At 44.6% G+C, this 20485-nt stretch overlaps 1 protein-coding gene across 5 annotated transcripts in view; it reads left to right on the plus strand.

The window, feature by feature from the left end:
* The window catches only part of ADRA1A (adrenoceptor alpha 1A), a 94914-nt gene extending 81351 nt beyond the window's left edge, over positions 1–13563 (plus strand). For 4 of the 5 annotated variants that reach the window (XM_036856801.1, XM_036856803.1, XM_036856805.1 and 1 more), the window contains exon 3: positions 6247–9338. In XM_036856801.1, the coding sequence (XP_036712696.1) occupies positions 6247–6764 (518 nt within the window). In that variant the 3' untranslated portion in view covers positions 6765–9338. Of the gene's footprint in view, positions 1–6246; positions 9339–10820 lie in introns of those variants that run through there. The other variant, XM_036856806.1, reaches the window with a different exon arrangement.
* Positions 13564–20485: the final 6922 nt, after the last annotated feature.

Genomic DNA, 20485 nt, shown 5'->3' on the forward strand with positions numbered 1-20485 from the left:
CACACCATCCTTCCTCACCTTGACGACTATTCAAGTTTCCCTCCAGAAAGTTCAGAAAAGACCCAACATATTAACTCTCTCCAGGGAGCAATCAGATGCCTGCCCTCAGAGGCACAAGATGAGAGCTGTGCTATTTCAAGTCCCAGTTAACTAGGAGAAGAAAAGAGCAGGTCCTTCTAAAGAGGTGTAAACTGGCATCCTCGTGTCATGTTTGTAAGCTGGATGCTCTTATCAGGACATATGGGCTAAGTGACGTGCACCAGCCAGAGGTTCAGCCTTTGCTCAGTAGCTGGGAGGCAGGCTCAGCCACCTTTCGCGTCTCCAAGACCGCTGTGCACAGCTGACAAAAGCTGAACTCCTGTTCATACACAGACTGTATTTCATTTCGTGGGAAGTCTATCCATGAATCTTGGGTTGAGAGCCTAGGGTTCTAGTCTGCGGTTAATCCGGTCAGCATTCTTAGAGATTTCTGACCACCATTCCAGGTAGCTAACCTAAATATTCTTGTCTGGCTGAGAACTGCCCAAGGGTGGCCCCTGGATAAACCTCAGGAGGGCTCAGGCAAGTCACCGTGACACAGGGAAGCCAGCAGCCAAACATGGAGGCGTCTGGTAGACTCCAGGATGACAATAAACTTGGGTCTGTCTGTGCTCACACTCTGATTCCAACAGCTTTTCTCTGGGATTACATCAATGGGACAGAACTTTTTTCCTGGCCATCAGATGCCAACTGATCTGGCCTGAATATTGCTTGGCACTGGAGCTCCTTGGCCTGGGGAACTGGCCACCTATTTGTGTGACAGCTTGTGTCTGTCCCCTGTTCATTAGATGTATACCGGCCACATTGGACTGGTACCAGACATATGGAGAGACTACTGGTTGGACAAAGAGAAACGATTAAGGGTTATTGTCTCCTATGGTCACATAGCATTAGCTTCTGCTTTGGAGTGCTTTTTTTTTTTTTAATTGGAATCATTTAAACTCCAGTCTTCAGAATGTGATACCCTTCAGATAAGCCCTTCCAAGATCATCACCCACTGTTTTTTGTTTCCAGTGTTTGAACAGTACAACTTTTTAAAATGATGTAGTTATTGATGACACTACTCTCCTCCCCCTTCTTTCTCATTATCTCTGCAGAACCTGTTGTCATCCTATGACAACAGCTGGACATATTGCCACTAACACTTCCCAGCCATTCTGGGGTTGCCACATGGTGCACGAGATCAGGAGCAGAAATGGGGGAAGCAGAGCAGAGTCTGGGTCTCGTTCTGACTGGACCACAGATGAGCAGATGATTTTGTGGAAACCACTTTCCCTTCTCATCCATACTCTCTTCATCTGCATAGGACAGGTTGACAGTGCCTGCTAGGTTTCTGCCACTCTTCACACCCTAGCATTCTGTGACTTCAGCTAATTAGGGTTTGTCATAACCCAATGTCTCTCAAGGTTATCATTAAGATGTCAAGTTTTCAGGTAGGTGAAATGAAGCTTAGAAGTTGGGAGGTTAGAACCCAGAAGACTGACTCATGATTTTCTGCTTCTATACCAAGTCCCCTGATTCTGCAAGAGCTGAACTGAAGAGGAACCTTCTATTACCAGTGCTGGGTTGGAATTTGAGGACTCCATTTTTATCCTCACTGTGTTTTAGAGTGAACTGGAACACTGGTGGAGAAAACTCACTTAGGAGACCAACATTGGCCGGAAAATGGTTTTCTTTGTATTGGGGGCATTGAGAGCAAATTTTGCTGTAACTTAGTGGCACAGCCTTCACTAAGGTGGTCCCCAGTGTCCACCATCATAAGCCTACAGATAAGCCCCAGATCAGAAACAAAAAGTCAAATGCTTCCAGTGGAGGGGACATCAAGTGATGAGACTTAAATGGCATCCTTCGAACACATCAGTTTCACTTTCTCATTGGAATCTAGGGACCTTGACAATGGAAACCAAGATTTTGACTCTCCAAGGGTGAAGATGTTGATGGTGTTCATGGATAAATTCATGCTCTGCCCATCTCAGTCTGGCCAAGTTTTAGTCGATCAGGGAGTTTGGAGGGTCCTGAAAAGAAGAGTCAGAAATTCTGCAGCAGGATCAAATCGTGGAGGAAAACTCAGTGAAGGGAAGAGTCCCCAGGGCCTTGGGGATTTTCCAAAGCTCAAGAATTAAATGAGGCAAATTATATGCAAAGGATGACCCGCAGGGCGAGGGGTTCCCGGGAATTAAGCCAGAAGCTATTTGCTCCTCTTGAAGCAGAGTCTGGACAGAAGTTGTTGAAGAGCACAACATACCTACAGTGACAAGAAAAATAGGAGACCTTATGCTTCTGTGTATAATTCAAAAGTCTGGCTCTTCCTATGAAGCATGGTGAGAAAAACTAGAGTGTTAGGCACCAGGTGATGCAGCACGGAAAAATAAAATAGTGTAAACAGCCCAGAGAAAAGCAGAGGTTTGAGCAGAAACTGGGCCGAAGAAAAAAGAAAGAGACAACAGAAGGAAGGCAGGGCCAGGAAGAGAAATAAGAGCTATGACCCAGGAAGAGCAGAAACGAGGACGCACTGTGAAGCAGAGTCATGGAGATGATCATTCATTCATTCAGTAGGTCATTCAAGGAATCGGCTATTCATTCAGCAAAAATTAGAAGGATGCCTTTGACATGCCAGCAGTGTGCTGGGTTCTGGAGCTCCATGAGCAAGCAAAACTGACATGGTACCGGCTCAGAGGGAGTTTACAACCTAGTGACTGGGTCTGAGGTGCCCATCCCTAAGCCAGGCAGGTTCAACCCTGGTGCTCCACGCCATGATGGGGGGACGACAGAGAGAAGCATGGTCCAGCTGCCTTCCTAGTCTAAAAAACACCATCGTCATCAGGAAGAGAGGGATCTGAGAAGAAAGTGAGGTTGGGAATAGAAATCGTGGGGAGTTCAGAGAAGATGGCACCTGAGTGGAAAGATTTGGGCAGGGAAGTGGGTACCGAGAGGAGCACACCCTGATCGATCCCAGGAAGCAACAACTCTTTTCCAAGCCTGATCCCAGCTCAACCTTCTCTTCCTAGGAGAGGAAAAATGAAGGGAAGGAAGATATCTAAAGATGTGAATAATATTAATAAGGATGGAAACAGCCTTGTGCTGTCTTTTCTTAAATTTTGGAAAGCATCTGAAGGAAGCACAGTTGTGAGTCTCTCTCTTAACCCCAGCCGGGAGCTGACGAGAGAGAATCACCCCCAAGGGAGGATGGACACAGCGGGCAGGAGAAATGGGTCCCATGATCCGCCCCTGTGGGATCATCAGATTGGGAGTGGACAGATCATGCTAGGTTTAGACACACCTAGGTGCTGTCACACACCTGATGGGATAAAGCAAGTGGTTTCCTTTATGGGAAAGCCTCTGGCCGGAAGACTCTCCCATTCACTGTCTGAAAAGCCAAAAATCTAGAGACTTGCTTGGATTAGCAACACAGTATTCCTGCAGGGTTAAAGCTGGACTCTCTGACTTTTCAAATCTTAGTGTAAATTCATTTTAACCATCTCCTTTCTCACCCTATACCTCAGCTGCAGTGAGGAAATGGGTGTTTTGAGCAGGGCACATGAGGGAAAGGACCAGTATTTACCTCCGAAGCTGTGGACACAACAGGAAGGCCAGAGTGACTTGGCGCCGGGTCGGCCAGACCTGGCATTAAGGGGGCCTCGAAAGAGAGAAGAGGAATGGGAGGAAAGGGACTAAAAGGAACTGTTGAGATGTCTGAATGCAGAACGGGGGTCTGTGAGCACAAAGAGTGTCCCTGAAGGAATTATGGGAAATTCCAAGGATCCCAAATCACCTCGCTAGCATTCACATTCAGAATTCATGTGGGTTTTTTTTTTCTTTTTCTTTTAATTTAAGCTCTTCAAATAAAGGAAATACACTTCCCTCTCTAGCTGATTTACAGAATAGTGAAATTCCAAGACAAGGTAATTTGGGGCATGCCCTGCTCATATATTTTCATTAAGCCTGAGCCAAGGCCTGCCTTGTGAAGTAGGTTCCCTTAATCCTGTCACTGTTACTATCAGGAAGAAATATTGGACAACATATAGGCATCATAATTAAGATGAATTTTTTCTGGAACTGACTACATTCACACAAAACCACCATTCATGTTGCTATTGGCTGCTTTCTTCACCTCTCTGCTTAAGTTTGAAAAACCATCTTTCCAATTTAACACCCCCAACTGTACACCTCATCATTCTCCACCCACCATCCTCATTCCCTAGAGATGTATTATTCTAATATATTTTGAGACTCGATAAAGGAACATAGGCCCCAAAGTCAGACTTCCCAATTTCACATCCCAGCTCTACCAGTAACCATCTGCTGAGTGACTTTAGTTGAATTATTCAATCTCATTAAACCAGTTTCTTCATTTGTAAAATGGGGATGTTGATACGAATCATATAACTTTTTAAAAATTTTTATTGGAGTCTAGTTGATTTACAATGTTGTCTTAGTTTCTGCTGTACAGCAAAGTGCATCAGTTATACATATACATATATCCACTCTTTTTTTTAGATTCTTTTCCTATATAGGTCATTACAGAGTATTGAGTAGAGTTCCCTGTGCTCTACAATAGGAATCATGTAACTCTTGATGTTACTAATGATGATTAAATTGTATGTAAAGTATTTAGCTCACAGCCTGTTCCAAACCAGGCATTCCATATGAGTAACTTATAATTATAGGAAAATGTTAAAAGCTTTGGAGCTAAAGAATAATACTTTCTCACTTAACATCATCATCATCTGCGTGTGTGGTTGTGTGTGTGTGTGTGTGTGTGTGTGTGTTTTAATTTCTTTGAGACACACTGAATTTATCAGGGAGTGTGTTTCAGAGATAAAAAAAAATAAATGCTCTCATTAATCACTGTACCATTTTGCCTTCTCTGGCTCTGCAATATTTAACTTTACTCTTTGTTTATATTTATGAGATTCTCTGCAAAATTTCAGGGCATTGCTTGCCAGAGTAGATTTTTAAGCCTACCCATCAGTTTGTCATGACTCTGATGGGTCTCTAGAGCAGAGACAAAAAGAAAGACATAAAATCAAGACCTTTATTCGGCTGAGGCAAAAGAAAAAAGTTGTGCAGAGAATAAAGAACACTGGGCTTGGAGTTCTATATCTCTTTATCCATCACTATGTTAGTACTGTAGCTATTAAGTTTGTGGCAGCCACTTTAATATCATTTTTTTTTAATTTGGAAATTGAATAATTGAAGAAAATAACCTCTAAGACAGTTCCTGCTTTAGGGTTCCATGCTTTTGCCATTCTGCTTCCAAGAGCTATTAGATAGTGACCACATAAGATGTAAAGACGCCTGAAACTTGATCCCTGCCGTGTAAATTAGCGGATGTCTTAAATAGGTGAAGAGGACAGGAAAGAGAGTTTTAGACATCTGGACCCAACTTAAGAGAACAAAAAAGATGAGCAATGATCTGGAGAAAAGTTTGTAGTGAGTCTGGTTAGAGTGGAAGTATTAATGTTAGAAATCTAGAGTAGGTTTAGCACTGTGGAGGACCCTGCATGTCAAGCTATTGACAAGCATTTGGTTGCTACTGGAGTATTTTGAGCAGACAAGTATACTGTAATGTCAAAAGGCATCATCAAAGGAAAACTGTCAAAAGGCATCATCAAAGGAAAATAATCAAAAATCACTGGCCAAAGTTGGCCAAGTCAATATTTTATAAATTGGGATTCTCATTAAAATATACAACTCCAATATTCAGGAGAGAAAGAATTCATAATTATTTAGGCTGTGCCTGTATAATACTGCATCAAAGAACAAAGGGAACATTCAGGTAACCCTATTTTATTATGAATATTTGAATGACTGCAACTTATGGGATTGCAACTTATTTTTAAATTCAGGAAAACAATTTGCCTATGTAGACTCAGCCTAAATTTCATGTTTTCATCTTTTAAAGCTTTATAGCGGACACCAAGTAATGTTTTATCACTAAGAACCAGCACAGCCCTACCCTTTGTGTCTTTTCCCTTAAATAATATTACACATGTGGACCAAGTGAGAATGCCCTTTGAGGATATTACCAAGGGGTACATTCCTAGGGAACAATCGGTCAAATGTGAAAACTCAAATGCATTGGGAATCACTTGAAACTTTTTAAAGATATAATAAGGTGTTTGTTGGTTGGTTTGCTTTATTTTCCTAACCAGTTGGCCCGTTGGCTTGCAAATAACATGTATGAATCTGTGTGTTTTCTTCCAGGGTCTTTCTTTCCTGATTTCAGGCCCTCAGAAACAGTTTTTAAAATAGCATTTTGGCTCGGATACCTAAACAGCTGCATCAACCCCATTATATACCCATGCTCCAGTCAAGAGTTTAAAAAGGCCTTTCAGAATGTCTTGAGAATCCGGTGTCTGAGCCGAAAGCACTCTTCCAAACATGCCCTGGGCTATACTCTGCACCCACCCAGCCATGCCCTGGAGGGACAGCACAAGGACCTGGTGCGCATTCCAGTGGGATCCGGAGAGACCTTCTATAAGATCTCCAAGACGGATGGGGTCTGTGAATGGAAATTTTTCTCTTCCCTGCCCCGTGGATCTGCCAGGATTACAGTGCCCAAAGACCAATCAGCCTGCCCCACTGCCCGGGTGAGAAGTAAAAGCTTTTTGCAGGTCTGCTGCTGCACGGGGCCCTCGACACCCAGCCATGGAGAGAATCATCAAATTCCAACCGTTAAGAGCCATACCATCTCCCTCAGTGAGAATGGGGAGGAAGTCTAGAGGACAGGGAAGGTCAGAAGGGCAGGGGCATGATCTTAGGCACCCACTCCACTTCCTACTGGGAAGGCCAGTTCACATTTTGTGGATGATGAGACAGGACCATTAAACCAGGGACCATCTGGGAACGGGCTGGGGAGGAGACCCGACTCTTGGGCAGTGGGTAGGGCTTAGGGAAGAGGGAGGATGTCACACAACCGTCCCGTTCACAATGATGGTAAACAGCATTTCCTTGAGGCTGATGCTCTCTGGGTCATCCTCTGAGCCCGCTTTCCATGTCTGGCCCTTTCAACGAAAAACACCATGGGAAACAGAATTTCATACACAATCCAAAAGACTATAAATATAGGATTATGATTTCATCATGAATATTTTGAGCATGCACTCTAAGTTTGGAGCTATTTCTTGATGGAGTGAGGGGATTTTATTTCCAGGCTAAACTTACTGAGAACCACTTTGGATTTTTACGGGGAGAAGGCCTGGAGGGGAAGAGCCTTAAGATGGTGGCCGGTATCCAGACACGTTATTTTTAGAGCAAGTTTTAAACTCCACCATTTCTGACACATCCAGTTTCTCGGCTTGGGGGAAACTTGACAGTGAGATTTACCTTTGGCTATAATGTGACTGCTTCTGATTCCCTAAGGATGAGAGGGAGGGACACTCATTATGTCTCTGATATAATGGAGGCACATCATCTGCACTTGGGTCTAGAAAGAGTTGAAAGAACCAGTCGGGGAAAGATGGCTTTTCCTAATGGAAGACAGTAAAGATGAGGGTCAGTTTTTCAACTTAACTTCTACGGACAGAATTCCATTAAGTGGCTCAAAGATCAGTTGGAAGAAGGCTTCTTGTGTAACATATTTAAAGATCAAGAGGTTGGGTTGGGGTGGATGCTAATTTCATGCTAAGATAGAGGTGGCAAAATTACTCCACAGGCTTTTCAACATGGCCTAGAAAGGCTTTTCTTGGCAAATCACTTACCTTTTCCAGAATTCCATTATGAAAAAACCAGAGCTTATAATATTTTGAAAGGCACAGCACGACTCCCATTTTTTCTCAGCTGCTTCACTATTGCATAATGAGTGAAGTCCACAGTCCCCGGGGCAAATGGGACATGTTGAAATGAGCCTGATGATCCAGAACTTTGAAAGATACACACGCTTAGCGTGGGAGGATGCTTTCTGGTCACCAAAAACCCATCAGAAACAGGAGTTTGCAAACGGTTTTTGACAGAAGCCTGTTTATGCTGATAAAAGATCCAATAGTCCGTTTATTTAATCTATCCCCACTTTTTACAAGAACTTGGGGAACACACTATTTTTTGCTTTCTGTATACCAAATTTTGGTCAACCTTAATAATTCCGTATATTACAAAGATACAGATGGTGACTATATGTAAAAATTAAAATATTTTCGCATTCCACAGTAAGAATTTAAAAGAAGATTTATGTTTTGGAAATAATTCTTGACTAGAATCACTGTTCTTAAACTCCTGACCATTTCTGTGGCCTCCTTCCCCCTATTTGGGGTAATTCCCTCTAAGAATTTCAAGGCAGATTGTAGCCATTATTTAACCTTCACAGCAAAGGTAGCGTCCCCAGCATCCTTTCCTTCTTTTCTTGCAGCAAAATGATAATTTCCTGAAATCTTTCTAAAAGGCTAATTTCTTCGCATACTGCGCTGGAAGGTATGCTTGCATGTGGATTTGAGTTTGGTTGTTGGTTGTGTTTTGACCTAGAATGTTACTGCTTTCTCAGCCCTTTCTGGAAAGTGTCTCGTTGTTGACCAGATAGACACTGTGTCTTGTGCTCGTAATTGGATTCTGGCAGTAGATGTTGGCTGGATTTTTAGACTCTTCTGGTCTGTTTGTGTGTCTCCTGACAGCTCTTCCAGATGTAGGTGTCCTATATTATGCCTGTAGGCCATCAGGGAAGGACTTGACTGTGCAAACCTCACTTCAGTTTCATTGTTGAGAAGAACTTCTTTTAGGATCTGAATTTTTAAATCTTACCAGGCTCCCCCTTACAGGAAGTGTGTCCCCATGAAAAGAAGGGTAATAGCTTTTCTTCAGCAGAACACGGCTCCATGTTTGAGATGTACTTTGAACACCTCTACAGACAAATTTAAATTTTAGATACTAGAAAGCTTAGGATCACCGGAAAGCTAGCCTTAATGCCACTTCTAATCAAAATAAACAACTCGGAAATCTTTCGGTCATCAGATAAAAGCCATGACAATTGTATTCATGTAAAACTATCCATAAATAATTGTCTGCTACACCCTTTTCCATCCCCACTCCCTCCAGGGAGGCAAACTTTAACATTTTTTTCCTTTCCCATGACATGATATTAGGTATAAACATGCCAATTTTACAAGAAATTGATAATGTCACCCAAGACTTAGTCAAAGCGGGATAAACAATGTACGAGTTATTTTTTTACTCATCCACAAAAATCTCTGTACCTTTGAGCATGCCAAAAGCTCTCTAAAATTGTCACAGTTAAATAAATGATCGTCATATTTATACTCACATGTTTACTGCTTCTATTTGGAGTTTGAAGAACATACCCAGAGTAACAGTGGTCAAAATATCTTCTCTAATGTATTATAAAAAGCAGTTGCTTTGGGATTGTCTAAACATCACCAAAAATCAACTTGACATTATGGGATAGGTGAAATTTGAGTTTCTCCTGCAATTCAAATTGCACGCCTTAAGAGAGAACTTGAAGCTCTTTACTCAAGAATTTCCCCAGACCTTTGGCAAGGATTTCAGAAAAGCATTTTACGTGTCAAGTTTTCTTCCTTTTACCTCCCTTGTGTCTCATTTAAAGACCGCTTCTGCCTGTAATCACTTGGGATCTGCTAACGCTCCCCAAGATATTAAGGCTTCTAACGCTCTTGCCACCTACTTGGATTGCAAAGCTCCCCCAGTTGGGATTGGATATGCTGAGGATACGAAACCATACCCACACTTTTTAATGTTTTGTTTCTTTGGGATTTGCTTCCAGTCAATCTCAGTAAACATGCTGCCAAATCTCCATCCCAGCCAAACCCAAGAGCAGGTCGTAATGGGAAGGGTTTGGCGCCTATAATTCTAACTATCAGATGGCACCACTTTTGTAGGGGAGAATGGCCTGGAATGTTCTTCAGGCTTTACATGAAGGACAAATTATATCAAACTGGGTGAAGACGGACATATAAGAGAATGCAGAAGAGGCTGGCTTGGCTTAGAACAGCAAACACAGTTGTGGATGCAAAACGCATTGTGCAGTGTGTTGAAGTTACTGACGAGCAGCCACAGGTCATCAGCACACTTTCACGAAGTATATCCCTATTTAAAATAAATAAAAAGCAAATACAGTATCACTTACATTCACCTGTACTCCAAAAAAAGTGTTTTTTTGAGTTGGAGAGAGAGAAGGAATTATAGATATTTCACCAGGAATTACACAAAGCCCAGAGAGTGTGTCAAATATGTGAATTTCATTATCTGTCACCATGAGGAAATGGTTCAGAATGCTGGTCTTCAAGTAGCCAGAGACCTTGGCAATCTTTGAAAATGAAGAATCAGTTGGCAGCTATGGCTGCTTCTTAGATGACATCCTCTTGTTCCTGGATTTCACAAATGAAAGCTTTAAGTCCTGAGTGTCTCAGCTACTCCCATCCCTCAAAGTGAACCATCACACAGACCTTCTGGCCCAATAGGTTTCACGGTTATGGCCTGGGAGTGATAACTTGTTAGGAACTATTTGCTTGGGCAGGGGATTATTCTCTCTTTAATCACAGCTGCTTAATCACAGCTTGACAAACATTCTCACTTGCTTCTGGGGCTGTTTCTGCTCAGATCCTCTTGCCAAAAGAGACACTGCCTCTGTGTCTGAGAACTTGTTGACTTAATTAAGAGCTCTGCCTGTCAGCAAAGGGAGAAGGGAGCCCAAGCACAAGGAAAGTAAATTCTTCAAGCAAAACCAGGGAGACTAAAAAGAAGACAGCGGTGGTAAATATGGAGACATCCGAGGTATGCTCACTTGTCACTCTGATTTCTTTTTACACTACTAGGACTTTTAACCATGAAACTACCTGCACACAGCTCCGGTCGAGCCCGCTTGGAACACTGTTGGCCCCATGCTCCTTGTCTACAAACTGTGCTGAGGAGCAGGGCTGAGCCCAGGCTGCTGTGGGGTCCGCCATCTTCAAAAAGCAATGGCAGCAATGGCCTCTGGTCCTCCAAAGTCCCTGCAGGATGAGTGAGTGAAGATGACTGTTGTGGGTTTGGGCTGGCAAAAGCCAGCTGGGATTTGAGCAGAGGACACCAGCCCTGGCCAGTGATCCCATCAGCATTACCTCTTTCATACTTCCCCAGACCCAAATGTCATGGGGGCTGAGGATGGACCGTGTCTGTTCTGTATAGGAAAATGTCACTTCTTTGCTACTGCAACACGGACTACTGAGTCTCCCACCTAAAAGGAAGGTCATGATGTTGGAAGGGGGCTGTTGAGGAGGAAGAAGACTGTGGACATTGCTCAGAGCTGTTCGGTAATGCGTTGCAGCAACTGATAAACAAGGAACTTCCCTAAAGCTGATGCTTATTCATTTCCAAAGACAACATAGTTGTCTTTCTTACACTTGTGGCTCAGGAGTTACTACAGTACTTTCCCTCCGTATCACAGTCAACGTTGCACGTTATGAGCTGGAAATGATTATTGCGAAACTATAAGAAATACATACTTAATTAGGTAAAAAAAAAAAATCTAAGAGCAAATTAATACTATATTTGGCAGGGAAGAAAATAATGAAGGCACTGACCTATTAAAAAACCTGAATATAGTAGTTTCATTCCGATGTGATAGAAAAGAAGCTACAGAAAATCCCAACATGAGTTTAGTATTTTCTTCTATTTATATAATATTTCATACGGGTCCAAAGTACTTTTGTCTATCTCGAGTTATCCCTGTGAGGCAGAAAGAGAAGGAAGGAATTATTATATTTACCTAGCATATGAAAAAACAAGGGGAAAGGTGACGTGAGGTTTAAGGATTTCTTTGAATATCTTCAAATCCAGCCTCTGACTTCTTTTTCCATGATGCTTTCAATATCCCCAAGGTCCACTGCTTTTCTCGAGACTCTGACATTTACATTTCACTCACTCACCTCTTGAACCGTATTTTCAGCTCTATTTGTACCTTCTCTCCTGCTGTATCTCTGCCAGCGGCTGGGCCGATCAAGATTGTTCTAGGGGCTGAGTGTATATTTGTCTAGGGTTCTCTCACTGGCTAAAAGACAAGCAGATGTAATTCCGTTCTTTCTCCTTACATAGGCAGCAAGAGCTAAGGAAATAAGCAAGGCGGGGGGCTCTTGGGTTGCTCAACGGGGTGACGTGTAAGGCAAAGCCAGCAGTGATTGACACCTTAAGGGCTTCAGGAAAGGTCCCAGAGAGAGAGTTTCGGGAATGTTTGTTTTCCAGTGAGAACTGTATACACCCCAATCATCACCATCAGCAAGCTGTTCACTTCTTCTCTTGCACCAGGCACTGCACTTGGCACAAAAAAATACAGAAAGGCACAGACAGTCCCCAGCTTGTGATCTGGGTGTGTTCCAAGCTCATCTGTTGCATTTTTCCAAGAGGCATTGTTTTAAACGGGGACGGGGAAGGATGTTCCCAGATGAACCAAAAAATAAAAATCTATTTAACGTACACCAGGGATTGGCAAACTTTTTCTGCAAATGGCTAGACAGTAGATATTTTAGGCATTGTGGGCCATACGGTCTATTACACACTCTTCTTTGTTTGAATTTTTTTATTTTTTTGGACAACCTCTAAAAATGTAGAAACCATTCTTAGTTCACAGGCTATACCAGAAAATAGGCCATGGGCCAGATTGAGCCCATGGGCCACAATTTACCATCCTTGATCTCTTCTATTACTAGTTTACAGTGTAGTACAAATAATGCTAAGCAGTGGATTTAGGTGTTCAACATACAAGCTTCTTTTTTTTTTTTTTTTTTTTAATATTCCATTGCCACATCTACACTTGACTACATTAACATTCCCAAACGGTATGAGTTGTTAGGTAAAGTGACAAGTTCATATTCAGGGCTGGCTCCTGCCCCATATGACCTGCCCACCGAAAAGATAACTTTAGTATGTCATTGTGATTTTCAATCCCCCCTCCCACTGCTGTATTCTGCAGAACAAGCAAGTCAGCAGAAGCCCAGGGGCATCCACGGGGGTCTTTCAGCCCTTCCCCTCACTGGCAAAATGCCCCAGCACCATCTGGCCAACTCTGAGAGAAGCAACAGCCGATCAGAGCCATTTGACAAGGTCGATGTGAAATCGCTCCTAGCCCCCTGGAGCCTGCTGAAGGGAGGTCCCCCGAGGCTTTAGGGGCCACACTTGGCTCCTTGGGAAGGCCTCTTCACCACAGCGCAGGCACCCGGGCATCTGAGGGTCTGCCCTGGAGCTCGTGGGGACCTGGGGTCCAGAGGAGGTGCCGGACGGGAGGACAGCAGCCGGAAGACCAGTGCTAGTTACCAGCAGCGCTCTCCTCTACCTCCTTCTCTTGTTCTTCTCTTCCTTTTTGTTTAGGTCTGAAATGACCTAACTAGCCTCGAAATGGCGTTACTATGGGGAACATATTTAGACCTCCCCTGGGATGACGGAGCCATATTTCTCTGAGCTGGGCGCTTTGTGGGCGGGGCTTCCTTCCCGTCCCCTCCCAGATCTGATGGGCAGTCAAGCGAGGAAGGCTGTCCCAGCTGGGAACAATGTGTGCCAGTTCCCTTGGCCCAGGACCCGGTGTGCACGGGGCTGAGAGATGAGACTCAGCTGGGGTGGGGCATGGGACGGGTGGAGGGGCAGACCTGAACGGGAAGGACCTGGGAGCATCGAGACCAGTCAGTAATAACACCACTGCCCGTGGTGGGCACAGAAGGGAAGGCTTTGGGGCAGGCGCTGTGTGGCAGCTTCCCTTCCCTCCTCCCGGCCCTGTCTGTCTTCACCATCTCCTTCCCTTCCTTCCCGTCTCCTTTCTCATCCCTTCCTCTCTCTCCATCCTTCCGCCCTCCCTCTCTTCCCAAGCTTACAAGCTGTGGTGATGCTGGGGTAGGTGCCCTTTCTCCAGAGGGGACCAGTTCCCACGGGGTACAGTGCTGACAACTTGGGGCTTCCCTTAGCTGCTCTGTCCCCTCCCACGGCAGGTCCGTGCCTTCCAGTGAGTCCAGGGCAAGAGACACCCCTCCACCACCCCCCCGCCGGTTGAGAGCACAAGCGAGGCCTCCCCAAGGACCCTTACCCTCTGCCCAGATTGCTGTCTTTGTCTTCTTATACTTTTAGTTCCAAATGAAGGCTACAAACACCATGTGCAGTCACATCTCAGAAGAGTCAGGAGTGGTATCTATTCCTTCCCCCAAGATGTGCGTTTCTCCTTTTACCAGCTGCCACCTCTCACTCTCAGACAGTTCGGAAGTCTTTACGGATCCTGCAAAGTCCCCTTCTCTTTCTCTTCTTCAACTTTTGTCTCTTGCCTTTGTTGTTGTTATTTTTCCTTTCACTTCCCTCTCATGTGTGCCTTAGGGCCTCTGAGGCCTTGATTAATCTTGTAAACTTGGTTTCATGTTAGCATGAAGCAATGATTATTCCCCCAGAAGAAATACTGTAGGCAAAACTCAACTGCGTGCAAGGTGTTCCTTCTTTTCTGGTGCTGCTGTGCCCCGTCTCTATCCCACCAGCCCATTTGCTCCTGGACTCCTATTCTTTCATCGTATCCTTGCACCGGGAGACTTTCCACTGCAAGCAAAGGGTCCTCTCCTACCAAACGTGCTCCTGCTTTTGCTGACACAGCTCCTAGCATTTGTAATCCCTCCGTCTGCTCAGACCATCATAACAAAGTACCACACACTGAGTGGCTTAAACAGCAGAAGTTTCTCCTCTCACAGTCTACAGGCTGGAAGTCAAAGATCAAAGTGTCGGCAGGGTTGGTTCTTCTGAGGCCCCTCTCCTTGACTTACAGACAGCCATCTTCTCCCTGTGTCTGCACACGGCCTTCCCTCTGTGTGTCTGTGCCCTAATCTCCTCTTCTTAGAAAGACACCAGTCCTGTCGGATCAGAGCCCACGCCAATGACCTCATTTAACTGCAATTACCTCTTTAAAGACCCTGTCTCCAAATACAGTCACATTCTGGAGTACTAGGAGTAGGATTTCAACATACAAAATTTAGGGGGGGACACAATTCAGCCCATAACACTTCCCTTCCCACTGTCTTCTTTCTGCCCATAAAAATTTTTCCACAATTCTTTTCCCAAATCAGAAGTTCAAATGCAGCCCTTCCTGATCACCCTCTCCAAGTTCCTACAGCGATTGTCTATAAAATATATTTAACTACTTGCGTACTTTATTGTGATCTTTCTGTTGCTTTTTAAAACCTATAACTATTTTTTCACTTTAAAATGTACTTTACACTCTACCTATATAGGTTTTGTCTTCTCAACTAGATGAAAACTCTTGGAGGACAGGGAGTGTCACATGACTTCATATTCCCACAGCAGTCCTCAGCACCTGGGTGGTCATCTCGGAGCACTGGGACCCCTCATAAGCAGGCAAGGAGAAAGCAAGGGACCACTAATTCAGGCACTAGTTACAGGTAGGGGCTGGGAGACCAGGACCGCAGGTTCTTGGGAGCACCAGATGCTCCACCAGGAAGGCTCGGGTAATAGCTGATGACAAGAGGCTTCTGGTTCTAATCAGGGTTCAGAACCCAGCAGTGGGGAATCTCAGGCTAGTGACTGTCTCCAGACCCACAGGCACGGAATCCCTCCCCGGAGCCATCAGTGAATGGGACAGACTCTAGACCCTGAGAGAAGGTGAGACAGAGCAAGATGGGATCAAGAACCAAAGCCAGGGAATTTGCTGGTGATCCAGTGGTTAGGACTCTGTGCTTTCACTGCCGAGGGCGCAGGTTCGATCCCTGGTCAGGGAATTAAGACCCCACATGCCTTGTGGCCAAAAAAAAAAGAAAAAAGAACCAAAGGCAGAACCCAGTTCTGGGAGTTGGGTCACTGAGGAGCACATGGGAGGCTGTGATCACCACGGGGCCCCAATCCCAGCAGTGGGTGAGTGCTACTTCAGTGACACCTGCCCTGCATCAGGATTAGCTTGGAAGATGGGTGCCAACCAGCCTCCAGTTAGCTTGTACTCTGCTTTGTCTCACAGCCTAAGAGTAGAGGAAAGGAAAGTCCACTGACTTGACTGGATATGAGGATGTAGACAGCCATTCCCTGCTCAGAGGCCTTTTCATTCAGACCTTCTGAAGACCACCTCCCAATCTTACTGCCCACACCCTTAGTGACTGTAGTGGTACAATCTCAGCTGCTGTGGCTCCTGCGTCTTGGGTCCCGCTGCCCATTCTGTGTGGCATTACAGTACCTTGGCCTGGTCCCCTTGCTTCTCTTGAGAAAATCTGATCCCATTTCTGTTTCATCAACCCCCCCCAAGCCCCTCATTGTAGACAAATTTATTACCTACATGGTGCTTCCCTGACAGCCGTAGAGAGATGCCTTCTCTTCTGCCTGGATTTTGCTGAGAGGCACGAGCATTTATCCTCATTTGGAAGAATCAGCGTAGCATCTGTTGCCATGCTTTCTGGACGAAGAACAATGCCACTTCGGTTCCTGTCCCCCCTGTCTCCTCCCCAGAGACTCTCATATTGGAAGTGTTCCTGGTTCCACAATATCTATCACAAGGGAACACAGTTTTGTCTAGAGTGATGTGGTTTGCCAGCTTCAATCCAATCTAGAAATTACAGGAGGAAAAATCACATGAAAAGGCGGGTCCTACAAAAGCATTAAGTGTATTTAAGCCAAAACCATCCAAAAATAGGTTTGAATGTGTGTCGCAATGGTTTATTGATTTATCCAGTAAAAAGAAGGAACTGTTTTTCTTCCCCACCCTGGTCCCCATGCCTTTTGCTAAACCCAGCCTTACCTTAATAGTGAAAAGATTTTAGCTCTGCAGCTTGGCTACTTGAAGTCTCAAGGGTGGGAAGGCCCTGGGCATATTAATCAAAAGCTGAGCATCAGTATGAATGCATCTTAGTCCCAGCGTCCTCCCCACCCAGGCCCCGTGTCATAGCAGAGGTGACAGTGGTTGTAAAGAGCTGGGAAAGAGGGAGCACTGCTGACTGGGTAGATAAATGAGCAGATTTAATAAAACATAAGGATGCTCCAATTCAATCTGATAAGTAGGAAGGCTGTTAAAAAGTAAGCTGATGAAGTATTTTTAAGAGCAAAACAAGCAAGGATTACAAATATTTACATAACAAGTTATTGCTAGTTTTCTATATACTTTCATAACGGAGTTAAACATTTATTAGGGAGTCATTGAAGAAAACAGTGGGGTCCCCTTCTTGCTTTTGTCTCCATTCCTAAGAGCTCCCCTGACCCTCTGCCTCTTTATTCCAAACATCGCATACAACCTTGATCCCTAAACTTCAGCACACGAGAGCTGCCATCCTGCAACAGAAACTTTGCTTCAGCTTGTAAAGCCCGAGTCAAAACACATGCTTTCTTCATCAGATGTGGAGGGAGGAAAATAGCTACTTTTGTCTCTGGGGTATAACAAGCCATAAGCAATCCATTTTCCAGTATTACCACACCTACTTAACCCAATATTGCAGACAATGAAACGAGTCTGCTGCATACAAGGCACTGTGATGGAATATGTAGAGATAAATTCTGAAGAGTAAAAATTACATTTTTCCAGCATCTGCTATGTGCCAAGCCCTCTGCACATTTTTGATATGGTAAAATATAAATTTTTACAGTCGCGTTACCAAAGAAATATTTTCACAGAGAACCAACATAGTGATATGGGTGTGAGAAGAATAAAAACAGTAAAGTCGTAAGGGAGTTCAGGAAAAAAAGACTGGAAAAAGTTGAGCTCTCTGTGAACCTTTTTCTGGGGTTCACCTGTGTGGGCAGGCACCCAGTTTGTTGAACCCTTGGCCTGACTTTACCCCAGAGCCCATCATAGGAGGGGAACTGGTGGATTCTGTAAGCAGGGGCCTGGGAGCCACAAGGCCTGGTCTTAATTTCAAGCCGCAACTCTGCACCTAACTGAGTGACCCTGGACAAGTCATGTGACTTCTCTTGGCCCCTTGGTCTTCCTCATCTGTGAAATGGGTAAGCAAATGAAATGGTGGAGGTGAAAACACCTCATGTGCTGATAAAACGTGTGAAATCACAGTAGGCCCCCGATAAATGCTAGCCCTCTTTCCCTGTCATTTCCCCTCACAAGTGCTATATAAATAAAACATTATTATAAATTAGATCACCTTTATGGTATCTTAAAGCACTGAAAACTCCATGTGCAGGAAGAGACGGAATAAGTCCATTTCCTTTGTTCTTCATCCTAGTTCAGGTTGATCCTTTCTAGAAGTTAGTCATCACCAGTTCAAGACACTAGTGACTCTTTCACTAGAAAGGAAGTCACAGAATGGGTGTTTTACCATTGCCTGGGTGCCGTCATTCCTAAATTTAGAGTGCCGGCCACCAAAATCCAAGTTTCAGTTATTTCTCCACACCCCGACCCCTGACACCTTCCATGATGCTATTTTCTTCTGGTTAGAAATATCCCCACCAGAACATTTTGTTTTAAATTTTAAAAGTCAGACTCACTGTGCTACTTTGAGGCTTTCCACCCAACTTTCAAATTATAGACGACCCAGAACAAGAGTTCGGAGTGCTGGTGTTTGTAATCCTTCTCACACTGACGACTTACTTGGCAAATAGGAAGTATTTTGTTATCATCATTGCTCTGTGAAAGTCTATAGGATGCAGTCATTACATAAAAGATGTGTATGTGTCTACATAACCAATGTTACAAGAAAGAGAAGTAATTTTGACCTGTGGAAGACAGCAGAGCAATTGAAGCAAAGTTTGGGTCTAAAATCATCTCAGGAAATAGGGCTGGACACCACCTGGGCTGGGGAACTGTCAGAAGTAAGTGTTTACAAGACAAAATAGCAAATTCCAGTCATGACCCGGGGGCAGTTTAGATTTCAGCCGGAATTAAAACCCACATCACGGGAGCACCAACTCATAGTCTTAGCTCTAATTTCAAGTTCTGCTCGTGACAGCCTCGGCATTTCTGTGGACCCCTTTAAATGATCTCCAGGACCCTTCTGGGCAAGTGGCTGGATAGGAAAGTCCACACTGCAAGCTCAGCTCACCACGACTCAGCCTGCCCAGGGCAGTCAGCTGGACTCAAAAGGCGGTGTTTGGCCTAGGAGCTGCCATCCTCTCCCTGCCAAACGGCCTCTCGTGACTCAGAATCTCAAACTTGTTTTAAACAGAGGGGAAAAGTCACTTTCAGGGATGAGGTCCTTGGCCCAACTCTGCTTCGTACAAACACAGTCTATGTCTATTTCGGTGTTCTGGGGTTTTGAAGCAGCTGCTGACTTGTGGCAGGGGTGAATGGATTGGTGTTGGCCCAAATTGAAAAGAAGAGTTTTCCACACTTTCAGTGCTGGGAGATGGAAAACAGAGCATCACCTCATAGGGAGCAGAATGCGACGGGGCTGCGAACAGGGAAATAAGCGTGGGCTTCGATTTACAAAGAAGCAGCTCACCAAAGTCTGAACTTGTACAAACGAAGACATGGGTTTGGAGTAAGAATTCTTACTCTACAGGAGGATAAAATTTTGATGCATAACGTTTAGCATATTGAGTATTAATATAATTCATTAAAGGTTGATCTGCCTTGTTTTTGGAGGGGACATACATCCATTACATGAAGCCAGCTTCACGTTCATGAATGTGGTCCTTACCACGCATTGGAAGGGAGGGTGGGTCTCCATCCCAACCCCCTTTCCTGCTAGCCACTGTCTTTTGAATCCACCTCAGGAGCCTATAAGTCTTCCCTGCCGTGTGGATTTCCTTCTTTATCCAGCATTTATCTGACTAAGGCACAAACCTTGCAGATTACTCTTGTCAGCACTGGGACAACAGTGATTTAGGAGATGATTTTGAATGTAAAGAGAATGAAGAAAACAGATTTGAGGAAAAATAGCTCTACGTTTTGAGAGTCAGCTTAGTACAACTCCCCCTGTTCTGTTCTGAAAAGGTAAACACTGAAGTTCCTTTTGTGTCCCTCAAACTCTAGCACATCGATAGAAGTAGAAGTCATACTGCCAAACAAAATCACCTTCCTGCAAAGGAAGCTGCCTTTCCACACGCAGCTCCTGCCCTCATTTATCTGTTCTGTAATATCCGGTGGTCTGTGGAGAGTCCAGACAAGTCAATGAGAGCAGACAGTGGTAAGCGCTAGAGCACGAGCATTCACGTGGTACCATGGGAGTTTGGTAGAAGGCTTCTCAAAAATAGTGACCTCTTGGTGGGATCCTGGAGGACAAAGTGGAATTGGGAACAGCGGGAGTTGTTCCAAGCAAGGAAGGGATGCACCCGTGCAAAAGCGGAGGGGCTGTGATCCCCGGGCATGTTCTGGGCTGCCTCTTCCTCCAGTGGGCCAGGGCAAGTGGAAGGCAGCCTTGCTCATCATGGCGGCCAACTCCCCAGCCCTCACGTCCTCTGCAGGCAAACCACGCTGGCTGTTCTTCTCACTCTTCTTTTAAGCCAAGGAAGAACCAAGGACGAGCCAGTAAATCATGAGTCCAGGGCCTTTCGTATCAGAGCTCCTGCGTTTGGCTTGGCTGAAGGGCCTTATTTTCTC

This window comes from Balaenoptera musculus, chromosome 6 (assembly GCF_009873245.2).
Source record: "Balaenoptera musculus isolate JJ_BM4_2016_0621 chromosome 6, mBalMus1.pri.v3, whole genome shotgun sequence".
Taxonomy (NCBI): domain Eukaryota; kingdom Metazoa; phylum Chordata; class Mammalia; order Artiodactyla; family Balaenopteridae; genus Balaenoptera; species Balaenoptera musculus.